General features: G+C 42.0%; 2 protein-coding genes and 1 long non-coding RNA gene across 6 annotated transcripts in view; 2 read left to right on the forward strand and 1 right to left on the reverse strand.

The window, feature by feature from the left end:
• LOC103237807 (aldo-keto reductase family 1 member C1) overlaps positions 1–252 on the forward strand; it is a 47,262-nt gene extending 47,010 nt beyond the window's left edge. For all 3 annotated transcript variants that reach the window (XM_073018680.1, XM_073018679.1, XM_008002130.3), the window contains one exon: positions 1–252. In XM_073018680.1, the coding sequence (XP_072874781.1) occupies positions 1–43 (43 nt within the window). In that variant the 3' untranslated portion in view covers positions 44–252.
• LOC119618792 (uncharacterized) lies at positions 15–14,336 on the reverse strand. The gene is made up of 5 exons (XR_005235148.2): positions 13,833–14,336; positions 11,538–11,629; positions 10,950–11,072; positions 6,326–6,491; positions 15–3,259 (listed from the first exon to the last, which is right to left on the reverse strand). It is a non-coding gene; the product is annotated as an uncharacterized lncRNA (long non-coding RNA).
• The window catches only part of LOC140712353 (uncharacterized), a 24,116-nt gene continuing 13,304 nt past the window's right edge, over positions 7,065–17,876 (forward strand). For both annotated transcript variants that reach the window (XM_073018683.1, XM_073018684.1), the window contains exons 1-2: positions 7,065–9,312; positions 13,366–13,409. In XM_073018683.1, the coding sequence (XP_072874784.1) occupies positions 8,754–9,221 (468 nt within the window). In that variant the 5' untranslated portion in view covers positions 7,065–8,753 and the 3' untranslated portion in view covers positions 9,222–9,312; positions 13,366–13,409. The remainder of the gene's footprint in view (positions 9,313–13,365; positions 13,410–17,876) is intronic.

Here is a 17,876-nt window from a genome sequence, read left to right on the forward strand (position 1 = left end):
TTTTGCTGGCCCCCCTAATTATCCATTTTCTGATGAATACTAACATGGAGGGCATTGCATGAGGTCTACCAGAAGGCCCTACGTGTGGATGGTGACACAGAGGATATCTCTATGCTGGTGACTGGACACGTCGTCTCTGGTTAAACCTCTCCCACTTGACCACTTCACCAAGCTACAGCTAAGCCCATTGGCCAGAAAAGAAAGACAATAATTTTTTTATCATTTTGAAAAAATTAAATGCTCTCTCCTAAAGATTCTTCACCTGCTTTGGTCTCCATAACTTCTATGATTTTTTCCTTCTGACACACTAATGACCCAAAATTGTGATTTGCCTATACGTTTAGGGCCGGGGTTGGAAGATGATAACAACCATTTAAGATTCATTTCTGCAGTGGGAGTGGGTGGAGGTTCACCCTCTGGGAAAGGGGCAGGTGACAGGTATTGGTCAGTGCCTCTCTAGCTCTTGCTGGAAGAAACACATGCAGCATGGAGTCTACAGGGTGAGCGATATTGACCAGCAATTCATGGCCTCCTTCCAGCAGTGTGAGGGTCAGAGTTTCTGGAGCCTTGGGAGGAGGCATCCCTGTGAGATGTGGCATCAGGGAGGTGGAAGGGCACCCACCAGGAAAAGTGATTAGAAGTCAGGTAGGAGGAGGTTAAATAAGAGAGAGTCAAGCACATCTCCGCTTGTAAAAACATTTCAGTACCCCCTTTTTTTTTTTTTTTGATCATTATTTCTTGTTTATAAAAGGGAAGTTTCCACAATGTTTTAACAAACCCCACAGCTGAGAGTCAGGCATGAATCTTTGATGTGTGCCCAGTCACAGCGTTGACCCTATTGGTCTATGATGGGGCAGGACATCAAAGACATCATTGACTAATCACATTCCCCTGACTACCTCATATTTAGAAAATATTCTTAGATTGTAAAAATGTGCATTTCATTGGTTATATTCAATCTTTTAAATGTTTTAACATTAAGCAAAGCATAGTTACAAGTATAAAACAAAAATATCCCAGAGTCATTATGTATTGCACTCAAGATTAAAATGGGAAATAATAAATCTAATAAATCATGTGTTCCAAGACTTCAAGCATCTTTTGGAAACAGGGTATGTAAAACAGTACACTGTTTTCAAACATTGGTAAATTTTAAGAACAACTCTTACAAAGGCATTTCATTCTTATACATAATTTTCAGGGGAACTAAGTAAATCAGCTAATCATGAAGACATGATTTTCATTTCAGACAACACTTTTGAAAATGTGGGATAGTCTCAGGGCTTAATGATCAAAGCATTTTGAGAACACTGGTTTTTAAGCTGGGCACACTTTCTAACACATTTACCCGCCACTCTTCTTACTCTAGTAGCCACGTTAACCCCTTCAGAGATTCCTTCTCAAGGCATGTCTCAAGAGCTGATAGGCATCCCAGCAAGTTTTGCAGCTCACAATTTTTCTGTAAATTACTTACTCTGTAAAATTGAAGGAGGCCATAAACTTTAGAGGGCCCTAGACCAGTTTTTTTGGATTATTTTTGGTCCACTGTCATTCCGTTGATGATCTTAGATATTCTCTGCATTAAATATCACCTCTAGGCAGAGAAACCCCCGCACAAATATTTCTAGCTCAGATTTTTCCTCCAAATTCTACAATGGAAGATCACAGTGTGAACTCTGCATCTCCACATTAAAGTCTAAACGACATTCACACTTAGCAAGTCTCAAAGAAACCTCATGTAAACCACGGCCATCCTGTTCTACCTTAACTTTCTGAGTCTAAGGAATGATAATTTCACATCTCATAAACCCGATTGATATAACTGTCAAGAAAAGATTGACATTTTGTTAAAACTTAGTAGTCAAGTGTGTAAGGCTTAAGCAAACTTTCATATTTCAAATCTCTTTTGCATGTGTAACTCTGACTTCAAGATGTGAAATAATCATTGGGTCAGTCATTTGTAAATACTAAAACTGCTATGGACTTTTTCCAGCTTGTCACCATCCATTTTTATAAAACTCTTACGGTTAAAAAAGAAAAAAAAATTACTCAGAATTTCATAAAGCCAAACACCTGATTTCAGGAACACTTGTGATATAAGAAAATTTTATAGGGACCTCCAATCACTAATTTTACTATTTTTTCTCTCAAAGAAATGCTGAAGGGAAGAATTCAGGTTGAATGAAAGGAAATAGTAACTTATAGCCATATAGAGTTATAAAGACTTCTTGTAAATGTGAATATACGGTAACATAAAATCATGTATTTTTGAAAGTTTGGATTCTACTCATTATTTTACTTCAAGATTTAAAATATAAATGTCTAGAAGTAAGTATAATTCTAAGTTAATATGTGTGCAATGTAGGAAGCTGTAATTACTGACCAAAACCATGTGAAGTGGAGAAAACATGGGGACGTAGATGGTTTTTACATGAAATTGAAGTTAAATTCATATTGATTCAAAGAAAATTATTGTAACTTTATAAAGTTTTTGTCATCTCCACAGCCATCACAAAAAGAATAATTGTAGAATATATGCAAGAGGAAATCAGAAGGGAATCCAAACTTCATTTAAAAAATCACGCAACCTCACACAATGGTAGTAACGGTGGATATGAAGGATAGAAAGCTATAAACCTCATAGGAAAACACTGAAAATGGCACAAGTGACTCCTTCCCTGTCACCAGTGACAGTCATGTGTTGCATAACGCCTGGACTATCTTCTGAGATTGGCTTTGTTAGGCAACTCTGTCATTATAGGGACATGATAGCATTAGAGATAATTCTCTCAAACACTGTCATGGCCTTATCAACTATGCTTCTGTAATGTTCTAAATCCTTTGCTGCCATTCCAACAATGTTTACAACATTTTCCCAAGAAATGGAATCCATTTCACCAAACCACTTTTCTTGCTCATTCATAAGCAGCATTTCTCGTTTGTTAAAATTACATCATGAGATTACAAGCATTCTGTAACATCCAAGCTCCAATTTGAATTCTAGTTCTCTTGCTATTTCTACCACATCTGCAATTACTTTCTCCACTGAAATCTTGCATTCCTCCAAGTCATCCATGAGCGTTGAATTCACTTCCTCCAAACTCCTGTTCAAGTTAGTGTTTTGCCCTCCTGTCATGAATCATGAATGTTTTTAATGGCATCTAGAATAGTAAATCTTTTCCAGAAGATTTTCAATTTTCCTTGCCCAGGTTCTTCAGATGAGTCACCAAGGTAGCCGTAGACTTATAAAATGTATTTCCTGAACCATAAAAGAAGAACATCAAAATTACTCTATGATCCATGGGAAACAGAATGCATGTTGTGTTAGCAGGCATGGAAACAACAATAATCTCTTTCAACCTCTGTGTAAGAGAGCTCTTGGTTGATTAGGTACCTTGTCAACAGGCAGTTCTCATTTCAAAAAACTGTTTTGCTTTGCTGAGCAGTAAGTCGTAACAGTGGGCTTAAAATATTCAGTAAACTATTATTTAAGGAGATGTGCTGATATCTAGGCTTTCTTGCTTTATTTATAGAACACTTGCAGAGTAGATATAGCTTAAATCTTAAGGACGCTAGGATTGTTGGAATGGTAAATGAGCATCATGTGTTATAATATAGCTAACCAGGGAGGGGAAAGATCTCTTTTTAAAAGCTACTGAAAGAAATCAGAGATAACACAATGACAAAACAAGTACAAGAGGCAGCAAAAGGTAACAGATGTCAACTATAAGATCTCATCAAGAACTAAGAAAATGGAGAAAAGTACAAGATGGCAGATGGGAGGCAGTGTTAGCATGCCTCTCCCACTTGGAGATTAGAGTGTAGGGATTTACGTTGTGAATTTCTTTTCAAGAACCAATGCAGAGACTTAACAGAAACACGAAAAAATTTCACGTACACTTTGAAGAAGTCACAGGCACAGCCCTACTCCATGAAACAAGAAAAAAACACCACATCCCCAGATTCTGAGGGGACAGAGTTCACTCCAGAGTATACATCCCCACTGGGGATCTGGAAATTCAGGCCACAAGAGAAGGCTTTAATCCTATGCAGAGTGGGAATGCATTTAGGGAGCCAGTGAAATACACAAATAGAAGCAGCAGTGGGAGGTGCCTTGCAGGCATTCCCAGTCTTCAGTGTGAACTCAGGGAAGCCATTCCTGACTATATGTCACAGGGGCCCTTGGCGAAGTCAGCAAATGAGCTCAGAGAAGGGTCACAGGGTAAAAGCAGCTCCCAACTGAATTCTGTGATATAATCTCAAGTGGGGACACGTGCCCTTGAGTAGAACCCACAAGGGAGAGCTGGAAGTGCATTGCAGACATGAGTGCAGAAGCCGGGTATCCAGCCTTGTGGGCAGACCAGGGGGGATGTGGCCTGAAAGCCATGATTATTATCTCTGTGGGGAAGCTGATGGCCTGGGGCTGGTCTGAGTTTTGTGCACAGACTGTCTGGATATAAATCTGGCACTGTTAGCAGAGCATTACATGAATGAAAGGAATGAAAACTGCCTTGCCAACTCCATGGGTGCTGGGTAAGGCTCCCTGTTGGGGGGGCGCACAGCAAGCTATTCAATCTTAAGTACAAGGCATTTGAGGTCGGGGCATGGAAAAACGCTGAGGCACTGTGTGTATGTTATTTGTGCTGAGAATGAAACTCCTTGGCCTTGAAAACAAGACAGGGAGTGGTGTGTGTGGTATGATAAGGAATGCTGAAAACGGCCTCCTGAGAATGAGGTTTGAGTGCTTTTACAAGGCCACAGATGTCTCACGACCTGACCTCATGAAGCCATCTAGTGCAGGTTTGTGGTTTAACAAGCCCTTTCAATAATTACTTGGTGGATGGATGCTGGAGTGGACCTTCTTAGAAGAGCTGCCCCTGCCACCGCCCCGCACCACGCCGCTCAGCTACAATTGTCTGAGAACTCACTGTAAGCTGTAAGCAGCCCACTACTTCCCACTCCCTTTGTGAATTCTTCTGTGCAGCAGAGGCAATGAAACTCTCCTCTGGAACATTACCCCAGCAGCCTGAGAACCACCCCTTCACCCTCACAGGGGCTGCAGCCTGCCTCATCCAAGGAGACTCAGAGTGCAGGACCACCTAACCTTGGACTCACTGGTGGTACCCCTCCACCCACCTGGTAGCTTAACAGATACACTTTTAGGAGCTTCATAGCCCACCCCACCCCATCCCTCATTGCCTGAGAAATCACTTTCCCTGGGCAACTCAGGGCAAGCTCAAATCCCACTGTTACCACCACAGCTGGTGCTCTTTTGCAAGTGCCACCCCCTAGCTGGAGACCAACCAACACAGTCCACACAGCACCTTTAGGAAGAATAAATAGAACAGTTCCCAGGAAGGAGAAAACACCTGCATGACCTCAGCTATTATCACTGCGTACCACATCCTGACCAACCAGAGGTCTTGAGTGGGTCCACATGACGAGTTCACTGCTCGCATAACCAGCATTCAAGAAGCCAGCACACTAAGCCTATCTACAGCCAGGGAATCTCAGAGTCTACGTCACTCCCCTGCCACCTCAATCAGAGCTGCTGCTGGTATCCACTGCAGGGAGACTGGTGCTGAAAGGAAGCCTGGGCTGGATGGCTGGAGGATGAAGAACTGCATGGAGGAGACGGAGGCACCCCAACAGATGCCCCATGGACATCTTGAAGCAGAGCTGCCTCACTGCCCTGCACACACATGAGAGCCCAGCCAGGAACAGAAGGACTGGGCTACATTCAGGCTGAGCCCAGGCCAGTTTTCCAAACTTGGAATATGAGTTAAATAAATGACTTTATATTAAGCCTTTATGTTAAGAGGGTTTGTTTTATATCCCAAAGTATTCATATAATCCTGATCTCCTCTGCATACAAACAGGACAAACAACGCAATAAAAAAGAGTCCAAGTTAACAAGCACTTCACAAAGATAAAACTCTAAGAGAATAAATATAAGAAGTATATACTATGTGAGTATATATGGAAAAGAGAAATTCACAATGACGTGGAGACTAAAGAACACCTAATTAAATTCCTTGTTTTAGAAAACGAAGAAAAGGAGATGTCCCTGGCAGAGGGATACAAAGTCAATTGTCAACTCAATGCTGAAACCCAATCTCTTGTTTTGGTCCCATCCTAATTCTCTCCACCCATGCTGCCTCTCCTGTGATAGAGTGGAAAACCCTTATGATGAACATAAAGCATTTGTGCATAGAATATGCCAGGGAAATGGAGTTGGCCCAAGGGTGTCCTGAGAGCCTTAGAAGAAACACACATGTGAACGACACTGTGCAGGAGCCTTGAGGCCCACAGCCCCGCTCCTCACCTTCATGTTCTCTCTGATCCGCTGCTCACTGAGGCTCTTGGCCAGGACCACAACCCCATGCTGCTGCTGGTAGCGCAGGGCAGTCAGGGCTGGGGTTCACTTGTGGTTTTTTGCCAAGGCACAAAGGACTGGGTCCTCCAAGGGAACCGGGGAGTTTGGGTCCACCCTGGAAGGAAAGGCAGAAATGCTGAGGCCCTGAAGCTGGGGATACAGTTTGTTAGGCGGCTCCCTAAACAGACTAAGGCGTCTACTCTGCACCAGAGCTGCTCAAGCGAGTCTCCTGAACAGCAGCAGCAGCATTACCTGGCATCTCGTCAGAAATGCAAATTCTCTCCTCTCCCGGAGACAGCTGAGATTAACTACAAAAGACTGAGCATGCTTTGATTAAACATTTCTCATCAAAATAGTATTTTAGATAAACTTCCTGTTGCTCTTAGTACCATCGTAAGTTTCGCTGCGATCCCAGAGCACTACGGGCAACCAGAACAATGTCTTCTGACTGGCAAAAATCCAGCAGTTTTCTCTGGTTGCGGTAAGTATGACATTCCACCGGTAGATGAGCAAGATAGAAAAGCATTGGATAGTATGAAACAGTTATGTTAATATTAAAAGGACTAAAGTTAAAAGAAGCTGAATAAATGATGTGTAACATTAAACGTGAACTGTCAAGTAATAACATTTTTCATAAAAATAAATTTATATCCCTGTCTCCTAAAAGCAGCAGCCCTTTCTGAGCACAGACAACTCTAGGAACCTGATCCTGCTTTCTAAATAATTTTGACTACTACAAGGAGACCTGGGATCAGGTAAAATTCTTTTGAGTCTTGGGCATCAAATTGTGCCAGAGAAAAAGAATTTGTCAAAGAGACATGAGGGCAGGTCTGAAAGACAAAAGCACTAGATTCAAAGAAATGTCACTGGTGACATTTGAGCATCAAAATAAAAAGTCTATCTGCTATATAGATGTTAGCATTTAAAAAACAGTAAAATTAATTAAAAATCATTTTAAAAAATCCATGAGTCCACAGTAATGAGAGAGAAAATTAGAGAAAGACCAAAAGTATGTACCTACTCTGGTGGTGGTTGTTGCATTAAGTACATTCTCAGGACACTGCTAATTAAAGGGAAGTCGTTAAATTTTTACTCTGGCCTAGAGAAATAACTGTTTCTTATTTTTACTTAGTGATTCTTTTTTCTTTTTCTTCTTTTTTTTGAGAGGAGTCTTACTCTGTCACCCAGGTTGGAATGCAGTGACTCAATCTCGGCTAGCAGCAACCTCAGCCTCCCAGGATCAAGCAACTCTCCTGCCCCAGCCTCTTAAGTAGCTGGGATTACAGGCACCTGCCACCACACCTGTCTAATTTTTGTGTTTTTAATAGAGATAGGATTTCACCATGTTGGCCAGGCTGGTCTCAAACTCCTGACCCCAAGTGATCCACCCACCTTGGCCTCCCAAAGTGTTGGGATTACAGGTGTGAGCCACTGCGCCCAGCCAATAATTTTTTTATAGTAAAATGTCAGGTAAGAATATTTAAAGAATATTTAAACAAGTGGTTAAAATTGAAAATGATTTTTAAAAACCCTAAGGAAATAACAAATACAATAAGAAAACAGAAGTTCAAAATCACTGATGTATACTCAATCCTATGTGAAAATTTGACATGGGAATACGACTTCTTGTTGAGAATTATCACCCAGCAGATTAGTAGTTATTGTTAAAGGGAAAACATGTTAAAATGAACAGATCCGACCACCCTTACTAGCTTAACCAAGTGATCAAAACTAGCACGACCACTAGTGCGGCAACCTGTCATTTCATGCAGTCTAGTGTGATGCAATTTGAAAAACACAGCACGTGAAAGACACTTTCTTGCCCAAAAGGCTTAACCTGATGTACTAAAACATTCAAATGTAACTTCTCATTTACAGAAGCTTTTTCAGTAACTTGAAAAAACAAGTTAAACAGTATCCAAATAAAACAATCTGAAAATCACAGCTGAATTATGGTTAAAACAAACAAAAGTTACAAAAATTATTTGATTAAACAATGGGAAATTTGAACATGGACTGGGTATTAAATGACATGAGGGCATTATAGTTAATTTTCTAAGATACAATGACACTGTAACTAGAATATCTTTCTGTTACATGCTTTGTGAGCTCTGTAGGAATAAATTATCATCTTTACAGTTTAGATTCAAAAGGTTCAGAAAATACTATATGCATTTATGCAGATGTATCTTATATATGCCTATATATTTGGGAATGTGGCTAAAGGTCAACAATTTGAATATAAATGGTAACGTGCATGTCCCACACTATTTCAAAGTTCCTTAAGGTTTTAAAAATGCCAAAATAAAAACCTGGAGAACTACGGGGAGGTGACAATGTGCTAGCAGCCCTCACTCTCAGCACCTCCTCGGCCTCCATGTCCATTCTGGCGGCGCTTGAGGAACCCTTGAGCCCGCCACTGCACTGTGGGAGCCTCTCCGGGCTGGCCGAGGCCGGAGCCGGCTCCCTCAGCTTGCGGGGAGGTGTGCAGGGAGAGGCGCAGGCGGAACCGGGGCTGCGCGCGTCGCCCACAGTTCAGCGCGAGTTCCGGCGGGCGCCGCACTCGGAGCGGCCGCCGGCCCATGACAGTGAGGAGCTTGGAACCGGGGCCGGCAGCTGCGGTGGGTGCACTGAGTCCCCCAGCAGTGCCGACCCGCGGGCGCTGCGCTCGAGTTCTCGCAGGGCCTCACCTGCTTCCCTGCGGGGCACGGCTCGGGATCGTGGACCTGCAGCCCGCCATGCCCGAACCCCACCCTGCGGTGGGCTCCCGCGCGGTCCGAACCTCCCAGACCAGCACAGCCCCCTGCTCCGGGGCACTCGGTCCCATCAACCGCCCAGGGGCTGAAGAGTGCGGGTGCATGGCGCCAGAGTGGCAGTCAGCTCCGCCCATGGCCCTACTCCAGGATCTGCTAGGTGAAGCCAGCTGGGCTCCTGAGGTTAGTGGGGACTTGGAGAACTTTTATGTCTAGCTAAGGGATCGTAAATGCACCAATCAGCACTCTGTGTCTAACTCGGGGATTGTAAACGTACCAATCAGCACTCTGTCAAAACGGACCAATCAGCTGTCTGTAAAATGGACCAATCAGCTCTTTGTAAAATGGACCAGTCAGGTCTCTGTAAAATGGACCAATCAGCAGGATGTGGGTGGGGCCAGATAGGGAAATAAAAGCAGGCTGCCCCAGCTAGTGGCAACTGAGTGGGATGTGTTGTTAGATTGTGGGATGTTTGTTCATGTGTCATAAGTCTTGCTGCTTTTATGAGCTGTAACAGTTGCTGGGAAGGATTGAAGCTTTACTCTTGAAACCAGGCAAATCAGGAACCCATCGCGAAAAATAAACAAGTTCAGATCTGCTGCCTTTAAGAGGTGTAACACTCACGTGAAGGTTTGCAGCTTCTTTTCTGTCAGTGAGACCAGAAACCCACCACAAGGAAGAAGCTCCAGGCACATCCGAATGTGTGAAAGAACAAACTCCGGGCACACTATCTCTAAAAACTGTAAAACTGACTTTGAGGGTCTGCAGTTTCATTCTTGAAGTCAGTGAGACCAAAAACACACCAATTCTGGAGAAACTACTGACGTTAAAACCACCTGAATTTAGTGGTTTTAGTGGAATATCTTGGGGCTGTGTGTGTTATAATAAATTCACAACTTTTATATTCTAGTTCAATCATAGACCTTTACTGTTGGACTCAAGTTGTAAAAAGTGAGTTTAAACAAAAATGTGTAAGTTATTGGGAAAGGTGCAGTGACCTTAATGCTGAACAGTGAGTAACACTTAGGGAAGACAGTTTGATCAAGGAGGCGTGGAGTTGTCAATTAGAACGCAGAAGAAAGGTAGTAATTAACCCTAAGCTATGAAACCACCATGCATAGAATAGATGTGTTTAAACAGTTGATTACATGACAGACCCCAAAGAAGACCGGCAGACTAAGAGTGGGGGCAGTCATAAGTCAGTTTGATGTTCTGCTGAACCTTCCTCAGTGTTAATTTCATCCACTCTGAACAGTCATCTCTAAAAAGTAATTTTCTTTGTATCATAGATGGCTTTCATTGTCTGCAGCTAATTTTTAGTGTTGCTAAGCCGTTGGTTAAGAAATGTGAAAGCAGAGATACCAAGAGGCACTGAGATGTCCAAACCCCATATAAACCCCTACTACCTCTCTCCTCTTATTCTCAGTTTCTCCTAATGTACTGCTTATTTCATATTTTTATGGCATTATATCTATGCAGAGTCTCTCCAAATCACTTTCACCTGTCCACTCTCTTGGTCATCTTTCATAGCTTAGGGTTAAGTCTACCTTTCCCGGATTCTGACAATCCTTGGCCTCCTTAATCAAATTGACCATCCCCAAATGTTACACAATTCAGTATTAAAGTTGTTCTGCCTTTTCACTAAGACTTTTCCAAGCAGGGTACAAATAAGAGCCCTCCATGCCCTTCTAGACTGATGCTTTGCTTTTGGGAATCTTCTGTTTCAGAAAGGTAAGTGGGACTGAAAAAATGAACACAAGGCAGTAGTACAGAAAAATGAGCAGGGATAAGAGAAAGGAGAGGAGGCTGACGGCATTCACCTGGTTGCAGACGGGCTTCTACTTGAGCTCTGGCTTGTTGAGGATCATCTCAAACTGCCTTCAGTTGAAGTTGGACACCCCGATGGACCTGGCCAATCCTGCGTCTTTACACTTCTCCATGGCCTGGGGAGAAAAGGATAGTGAAAAATCATTTGTGGAATTGGCTGCAGATCAAGATAAATACAAGGTAGAAGTGTAAAAGCAACAACTCTTAGGATATGACAAACTAGCTAGCAGTGATTGTCAAGAAGAGAAAAATTAGCAGTGATTGTCAAGAAGAGAAAAATTAAAACAGATAATTGGGGAATAATATAGTGAGAACAAGAGTAAGAATTTCTGTTTACTCCTTTGGAAACTGAAGGGATTAATGCACAGCAAAGGAAAGGGGTCCCTGTCATCTTTTTTCCCCAATTCTTCTCCTCCCGTATGACCTGTTGAATTCCTGGCATGGGTTTTATTCCCCACAACTCAGTAAAGCCACCTTTGAAAGCTCCTAATTTTCTGGATGAATGGTGCATTTCCCATTCCCGCACATGGAAGACGGAAACCAGATGTCTCCTGTCTCATCTTTTGTATTTATGTCCTCACCTCGTAGCACTCACATCCCACGTGGCACAGAGATCCAGTGTGTCAAATAGTACCTCTCCATTTTCATCTTTTGGGATCAGCTCCTCACCTGACTGAAGTAGAAACAGTTTAGTGATGTCACAAATCAAGTTCTCCACACATAGCCATGCTCCCAGATACATTTAAGGACACTAATCCTCCATGAGGAAGGCGAAGCAATGCCCCAGAGAGTGATATGTGTGTTACATATGAAGGTATAAGGGATGTCTTGAGGAGACAGGCTTCCTCTAATCTTTTACAACTATTGTATGTATAAATAAATGCCATCTTTCTGGTTCCTAATAGAGTGTCATCATTGACTTACATTACTTTCTTCTGCTCCTATAATTTTCTCTGTGGCAGTGCCTCTCTTCAGCCGTAACAGACCTTGATATCCAGGAATAATGGGTTGTACTTTTGACCCAGGGGCCACTATCATAGTTCTTTATCTCCCTGATGATGCGATGTTCCATGGACAGGACCATGAAGCAATATGGTCAATGGAGGTGCGTTTCAAGGCTAGTTTGGAAGTTGGGAGATCCACAGGAGCTCACTTACGGTAATGACCATGAGCCTGAACGTGCTGCAAGCCGTAATTGTCACCAATGGAAAAGGTTGGAACAAATTTTGTTAAAAAAATCGTTTTGTCATAAAGCAGAGAGAAGAATGGAGAAAGTATATATTTTTAGAGATTTTATTAAATTCTTAATGTAGCCCTGACTTTGACTTCCCATTTTCAAATCTAATACATTCTTGCATTCAGTAGCCTGAGTAGTTTTCTGTAACTTTAAATCAAAGGTTACGAATGACACAAGAATTCATGGTTAAGCAAAGATAGAAACTCCAGTGTGAAAGGAGAGGGAGCAGAAACAACAAGGTTTCCCAAGTCTACGTGAAAGTTTGTAGTTTAAGACGCAACCGGCCTGATTTCCGCCATGTCTGTTTACCCTTGAAAAGAGGAGTGAGGATGGAAACTCATTGTGTACCATGTGTGCAGCAGCTTTTCTGGACGTCACAGTTTCATGAAACTCTCTGTGAACATCCCAAGAGGTAAACTCAGGAGTCATAACTACGACCTTGCGCATTCAAGGAGATGATTGTCATTGCCTCAAGTTTTTGAGGCAGGGGCTTTGAGGATTCTGCACACTTTTGTGGTTGTGCATCAGAGTAGTAGGGATTCAAAATTTATTCAGTAGAAAGGGAATTAGGGTTATGTTTAGGGTTCTTCTTCCATGTGATAATCCCTATATCTTCCTAGGAAAAAAATTAGTTCAACCATCCATGTAAACAATGTCCATGCTGAGAACAGAAGTGAAACTAATTTTGTCACACAAGTTACATACCTTTAGAGAGACTGGAAAATGAATAAGATAGAGGTCAACAAAGTCCAGTGGAAGATTTTTCCGTCCCCTTTCCAAGGCTCATCAGACCAAATCTGGTTGATGGGAAGTGCACCAAAGGTGCAGAGGTTAGAGAAGGGAAGTTGTCTTGAAAGAAAACTTGAGCCAATTTTTATGAGTTTGCTCCACCTAATATTTAGACATTTGCTCCAGCTAATATTTTCCAGTACTTCAAAACCAATAACAAGAGGCAAAATTATTTTCTCTTCTTGTGATGCCTTTTGTTCTGTCATCATATCCTGATGAACTTTATTATATGTTGGATATATAGGTAGTACATATACTGGTGACAGAATGAAATTACTCAAAAAGTGAAAATTTTTATCAAGTAATAATCATGCCCATTATCTAAATTATCTTTGGTATGTTTTACAACTCATTTTAGTAATGTAATTCTTTTATCCTTTCAGCTCCATGGGCAAGAATAAGTATATGTGGTTCACAAACAGAGGAGGTAAGCAAAGTTTTTAATATAACAACTTGGGCTGGACACAATTTAAGATACTGGAGGTATCATTATTTAATACTCACAGAGGTCACTTATATTGCTTTCTCTCTCTCTGATCAAAATGATAATGAAAACTCAGAATCATAACAAATGTAAGAAATTCACCCAGGAGGTAAGAAATACCATAATATGATTAGGGTTTTCTCTGATTCTATAGTCTGTGTCAAACCATATTGATCTGTGCTGAGCTCAAGAAAGTAAAGGGACATTGAAGTGAAATTTGAGAACAAAGCCATCATCATTTCCTGCCTTCAATTTTAGTTGTAATACATGAATATTTGTGAATAAATTGAAATGAATAAGCACAATTCACCCACAACTACTGATCCAGTCACAGAATTGTCATCTCCACACAATCACATTAAATACCTGGGCAAACAAGCTCATCACAGGCACAGTACATTTGAAGTATAGAATATGTCTTCTCTCTTCACACTGCCATCTAAACTCTTGCTTCAGATGGTCTTTCCAACCTGCTCCTCATTATTGTAGAAATGGGTAGAATCCAGCTTCTACTGCCAATTTAATGACCTCTGTAGCTCTATTCCAAAGAACCTGGAGGAGCAACTAAAAGTAGTTAGTATTTGCTGATTGATGTGCTTGGGAGGTAGTTCAGGTACAAGCATTGACCTTGACATAAATGAGTTGTTCCTCATGTCTTGGATCAGTTCTCCATGCAAGATCACAAGCCCATCCCAGTCTGCCTGGGTCTTTCCTGGTTGGTAATGAAGATTGGGCATCCCAGGAACTTCTTCATTATGAGAAAATCACTGGTTGACCACTGGCCTGAAGGTTCCCAAGAACACATCCAGTTTTGGAAATTTGCTGTAAAAATCAACAGGACTCAACCTACTCTTATAGATATAATCTTAATGAGTTTCAATGTAGTGAAATTAACACAAGAAAAAAGGCACGTGGAAGGAATTATGAAGGAATACAGTGCAAGCTCCTGTGATTCCTGTCTCATGATCTTGCATGGAACACACTGACTTCCTCCAGCATCATATTTTGACGATATATGGAAAGTGTTGTCTACAAGTGTTGCTCCCCATATATCCGTTCCTAAGATTTTCACTGGTTGCTGGTTACATTGACCCATTCTACCTAACACAGACAAAAAGTCCAGTCTCCCAAAGGAAAGCAGGTGCACACAAGCCCCACAGTTTGCACAAGCAGTTACTTACAGCCACCATCTTTTTCAATTAGGAAATAGTGAGAAAACCACCTTCTCAGATACCAGCCAGGTCCGTTTTGGAAATAGGCACATCTATGGAGAGCAATCTATTATGTTAATTCTTTTCTACACAGCCATTAGTCATTCTGCCTGCATGACAGAACTAAATACTAGGAGTAAAGATGTAGGATTTAAGGATGTTGATTTATAGATAAAAAATAAACTGCAGACAGTAAGAGATTAAAGTGGGTTTCAGATCCGAAGTTAAAGTCAACTCTTTTAGGAAAAAAATCAAATTGCAGTGACATTTACAATTATTGACTTATGTAATAAATTTGGGAGCATATTCGAATGTATATATTTTAAATGCAGAAACATAAATAACACAAAGTATTTTCCCTGTTTAAAAGTATTTCAGAAGCTTTCTTTTTTCCCATGAAATTACAACAAGTTAAATACTGGGAGTCACGGCCCTGTCCTCATAGCATTCTTGATCTTTTCTTTGCTATGTGAACACTCAGAGGCTTATCAAGGCTGGAGCTTCAGGGGTGTCCCCATCCTTACATCCTCTCCCTGCTTATCTATATTACAAAGTAAACCATCCCTGTCCATGGTCTTCAAAATATATATGTAAGTCCTTACAACTTATAGTTGAAAAAGTGAAGCACAAATTTGGTGTAACTAGTCCCTATTCACACACTTTGTAGTGACAGGACAGTCTTGGGATACAAGCGTTCTTCCAGTGTAGAAATAGTTCAGTCTAGAAAATAAACTCTGAATTTTGTTCACTTGCGTGTCAGAGGACCAACTTACCATTTTCATACAAATCTGATGCACACTAACGAGGACCAAGAATTTAGACTTTCTTAACTAGGTTCTATTTTTTTTTCTCAAAATGAGGATATTTTTCCTTCCATGTAATTTTCCCAGAGGTGAGAATAGTACTTGGGAAATTCTCTTTAGTCCAGGTCCGGTATTACCATGTAGTTCACAAGATCACCCATCAGAACAGTGATACTCTCCAAATAGATTTCATGCACCCTATCTCCATTAACTTTTGCCATAAAGATTTCACTGGATCATGTCCTCTTAGAAGAAGAATATATTTATCTTACTATAGAAAGAAACAGCGAAACCACTCCTATTGCAATTAATACCTAAAAGAGGGGAGCAGACGGCAGTGTTCTTCCTACTGGGTTTCATAGATTCTAATAAGTTGTGAAATAAACATGAATGGAAGACAAAACAGTGCCCCAAATAAGCAGTAGATGACCCCTTGACCAGACTGCATTGCAGAACAAAGATTCACGTTTTCTCTTTGTACACAGAGCACAGCTCTACCCTAGGGAAACTAAGACCACGGCAGTCATGCAGAGCACACAGGAACACAGATCAGCTTCCACCTATTCTAGCTTTGCTCCTTTGAACACTCAACACTAAAAATATTATTATTACCTCTAGAGGTGCACCAGTGCCAAATTCCAGGACAGGCACAAGGTGACCATCATTTAGCTTCACACACTGATGTTTTGAATCCATTTCTGTCACTGGCCTACCTAGCAAATGTTGTTTCTTTCTTTTTCCCTCACAGGATATGAGAACACTGGATGGGCAATGCCTATCTCTGCATACTGTTGAATGGTTAACTAATGGCACATAAAATGAATTATGTAGGCAGTCTTACACAGGCTGTGAAGAAATCCAGTTGTGAGGTTACAAAAACACAAGCAAGAAAATAAAAACAGACACATGTGACTTAATTGAACTAATAAGCTTCTATAAAGCACTGTGTATAATAGTGTGTGAGTTCCTTAGTTGTAGAGAGGCTATGTGCACTGGCTTTCCCAGATGTGGGTTGTAGTAGTTTCATAGTTGGTGGGTGGTCAAGTTCACTGTCTCCTTGGGGTTGAAGTGGCAAGTGTCTTTTGAAGTTTCTCTCATTCTCCTGTGATGCACATTTTTTACTTTTTAAATTTTCCCTCAGTATTTTACTTACTGAGTTGATGAATCAGGCTTCAGGCCAGTAGAGAAGGTATGCTGGGATAGGCACTGTTTGTAGCTAAAGCAGATGTGTAGATGTAAAGCCCAATCGTGGGCAGAGGTCCTGGCCTTGATGAAGGTGGTTAGGGGACGTCTCAGTTAGATGTGGTGAGGTTTCATCATGGTAAAGAATGGGAGCTTACTCAGCTCCCCTGCCAGGTCAGCAGGAAAGCTATCCCCATCCTAGCTTCACTCCTGTCCCAGGGTTCCGGCTGTTCAGATCAGATAGGCACCTCTTCTCATCTATAGAAATGTTGGTGTTCCAAGTTGGGAAGAATTATGACTGCCTCTTGTGCAAGCCTGCATCTGGAGAGTGCTTCTCCTATGGGGGTGCAATCATCATGAATTGTTCCAGGAAGGTTGTCTATAGGTGTATGCACTCTGTGTTCCTGTGGGAGTAGCCCCAGTTGTGTCTTCAGTGGTACATCAGCGGGGAACAAGGACCGCTTCTCCAGGACCTTTCTCAGTCACAGAAGCTGCCTGCCTGTTGGGGTAAAGGTGCAGGCTTTTCCTACTGCACCCAGCTCTGCAATTGTTTGTCTGCTGTAAGAAATTTCCCAACAACGGGAAGACTTGGGACTCAAGGGGCTGCCGTTCAGGTTTTTCTGTCCCACTGGTGTTCCCTTATGCAGTACTCTCTTCCCTTCCATCGAAATGGGACTTCCAGAGAGCTGGACTATGGTGATTGCTACTGCTCTTCCGGGCCTACACACCCAGTGGGGCTCCCAGACTCCAGGCTGATGCTGGATTTGTTGGCAAAGGATCCAGTGAGATGACCTGTCCTCAAGTCTCCCAGCAGTGGATACCAACACCAGCTCTGATTGAGGTGGCAAGGAACAACACAGACTCAGAGATTCCTTGGATGCAGATAAGCTTAGTGTGCTTGAATGCTGGTTATGTGAGCAGTGAAGTCGTCATGTGGGCCCATTCAAGACCTCTGGTTGGCCTGGGTGTGGTACACAGTGGTAATAGCTGAGGTCATGCAGGTGTTTTCTCCTTTCTGGGAACAGTTCCCTTTATTCTTCCTAGAGGTGCTGTGTGGACTGTGTTGGTTGTTCTCCAGCTAGGAGGTGGCACTTGCAAAAGAGCACCAGCTGTGGTGGTAGCAGTGGGATTTGAGGTTGCCCTAAGTTGCCCAGGGAAAGTGGTTTCTCAGGCAATGAGAGATGGGGGTCGGGAGGCTATGAAGCTCCTAAAAG

Source organism: Chlorocebus sabaeus, chromosome 9 (genome assembly GCF_047675955.1).
Source record: "Chlorocebus sabaeus isolate Y175 chromosome 9, mChlSab1.0.hap1, whole genome shotgun sequence".
Lineage (NCBI taxonomy): Eukaryota > Metazoa > Chordata > Mammalia > Primates > Cercopithecidae > Chlorocebus > Chlorocebus sabaeus.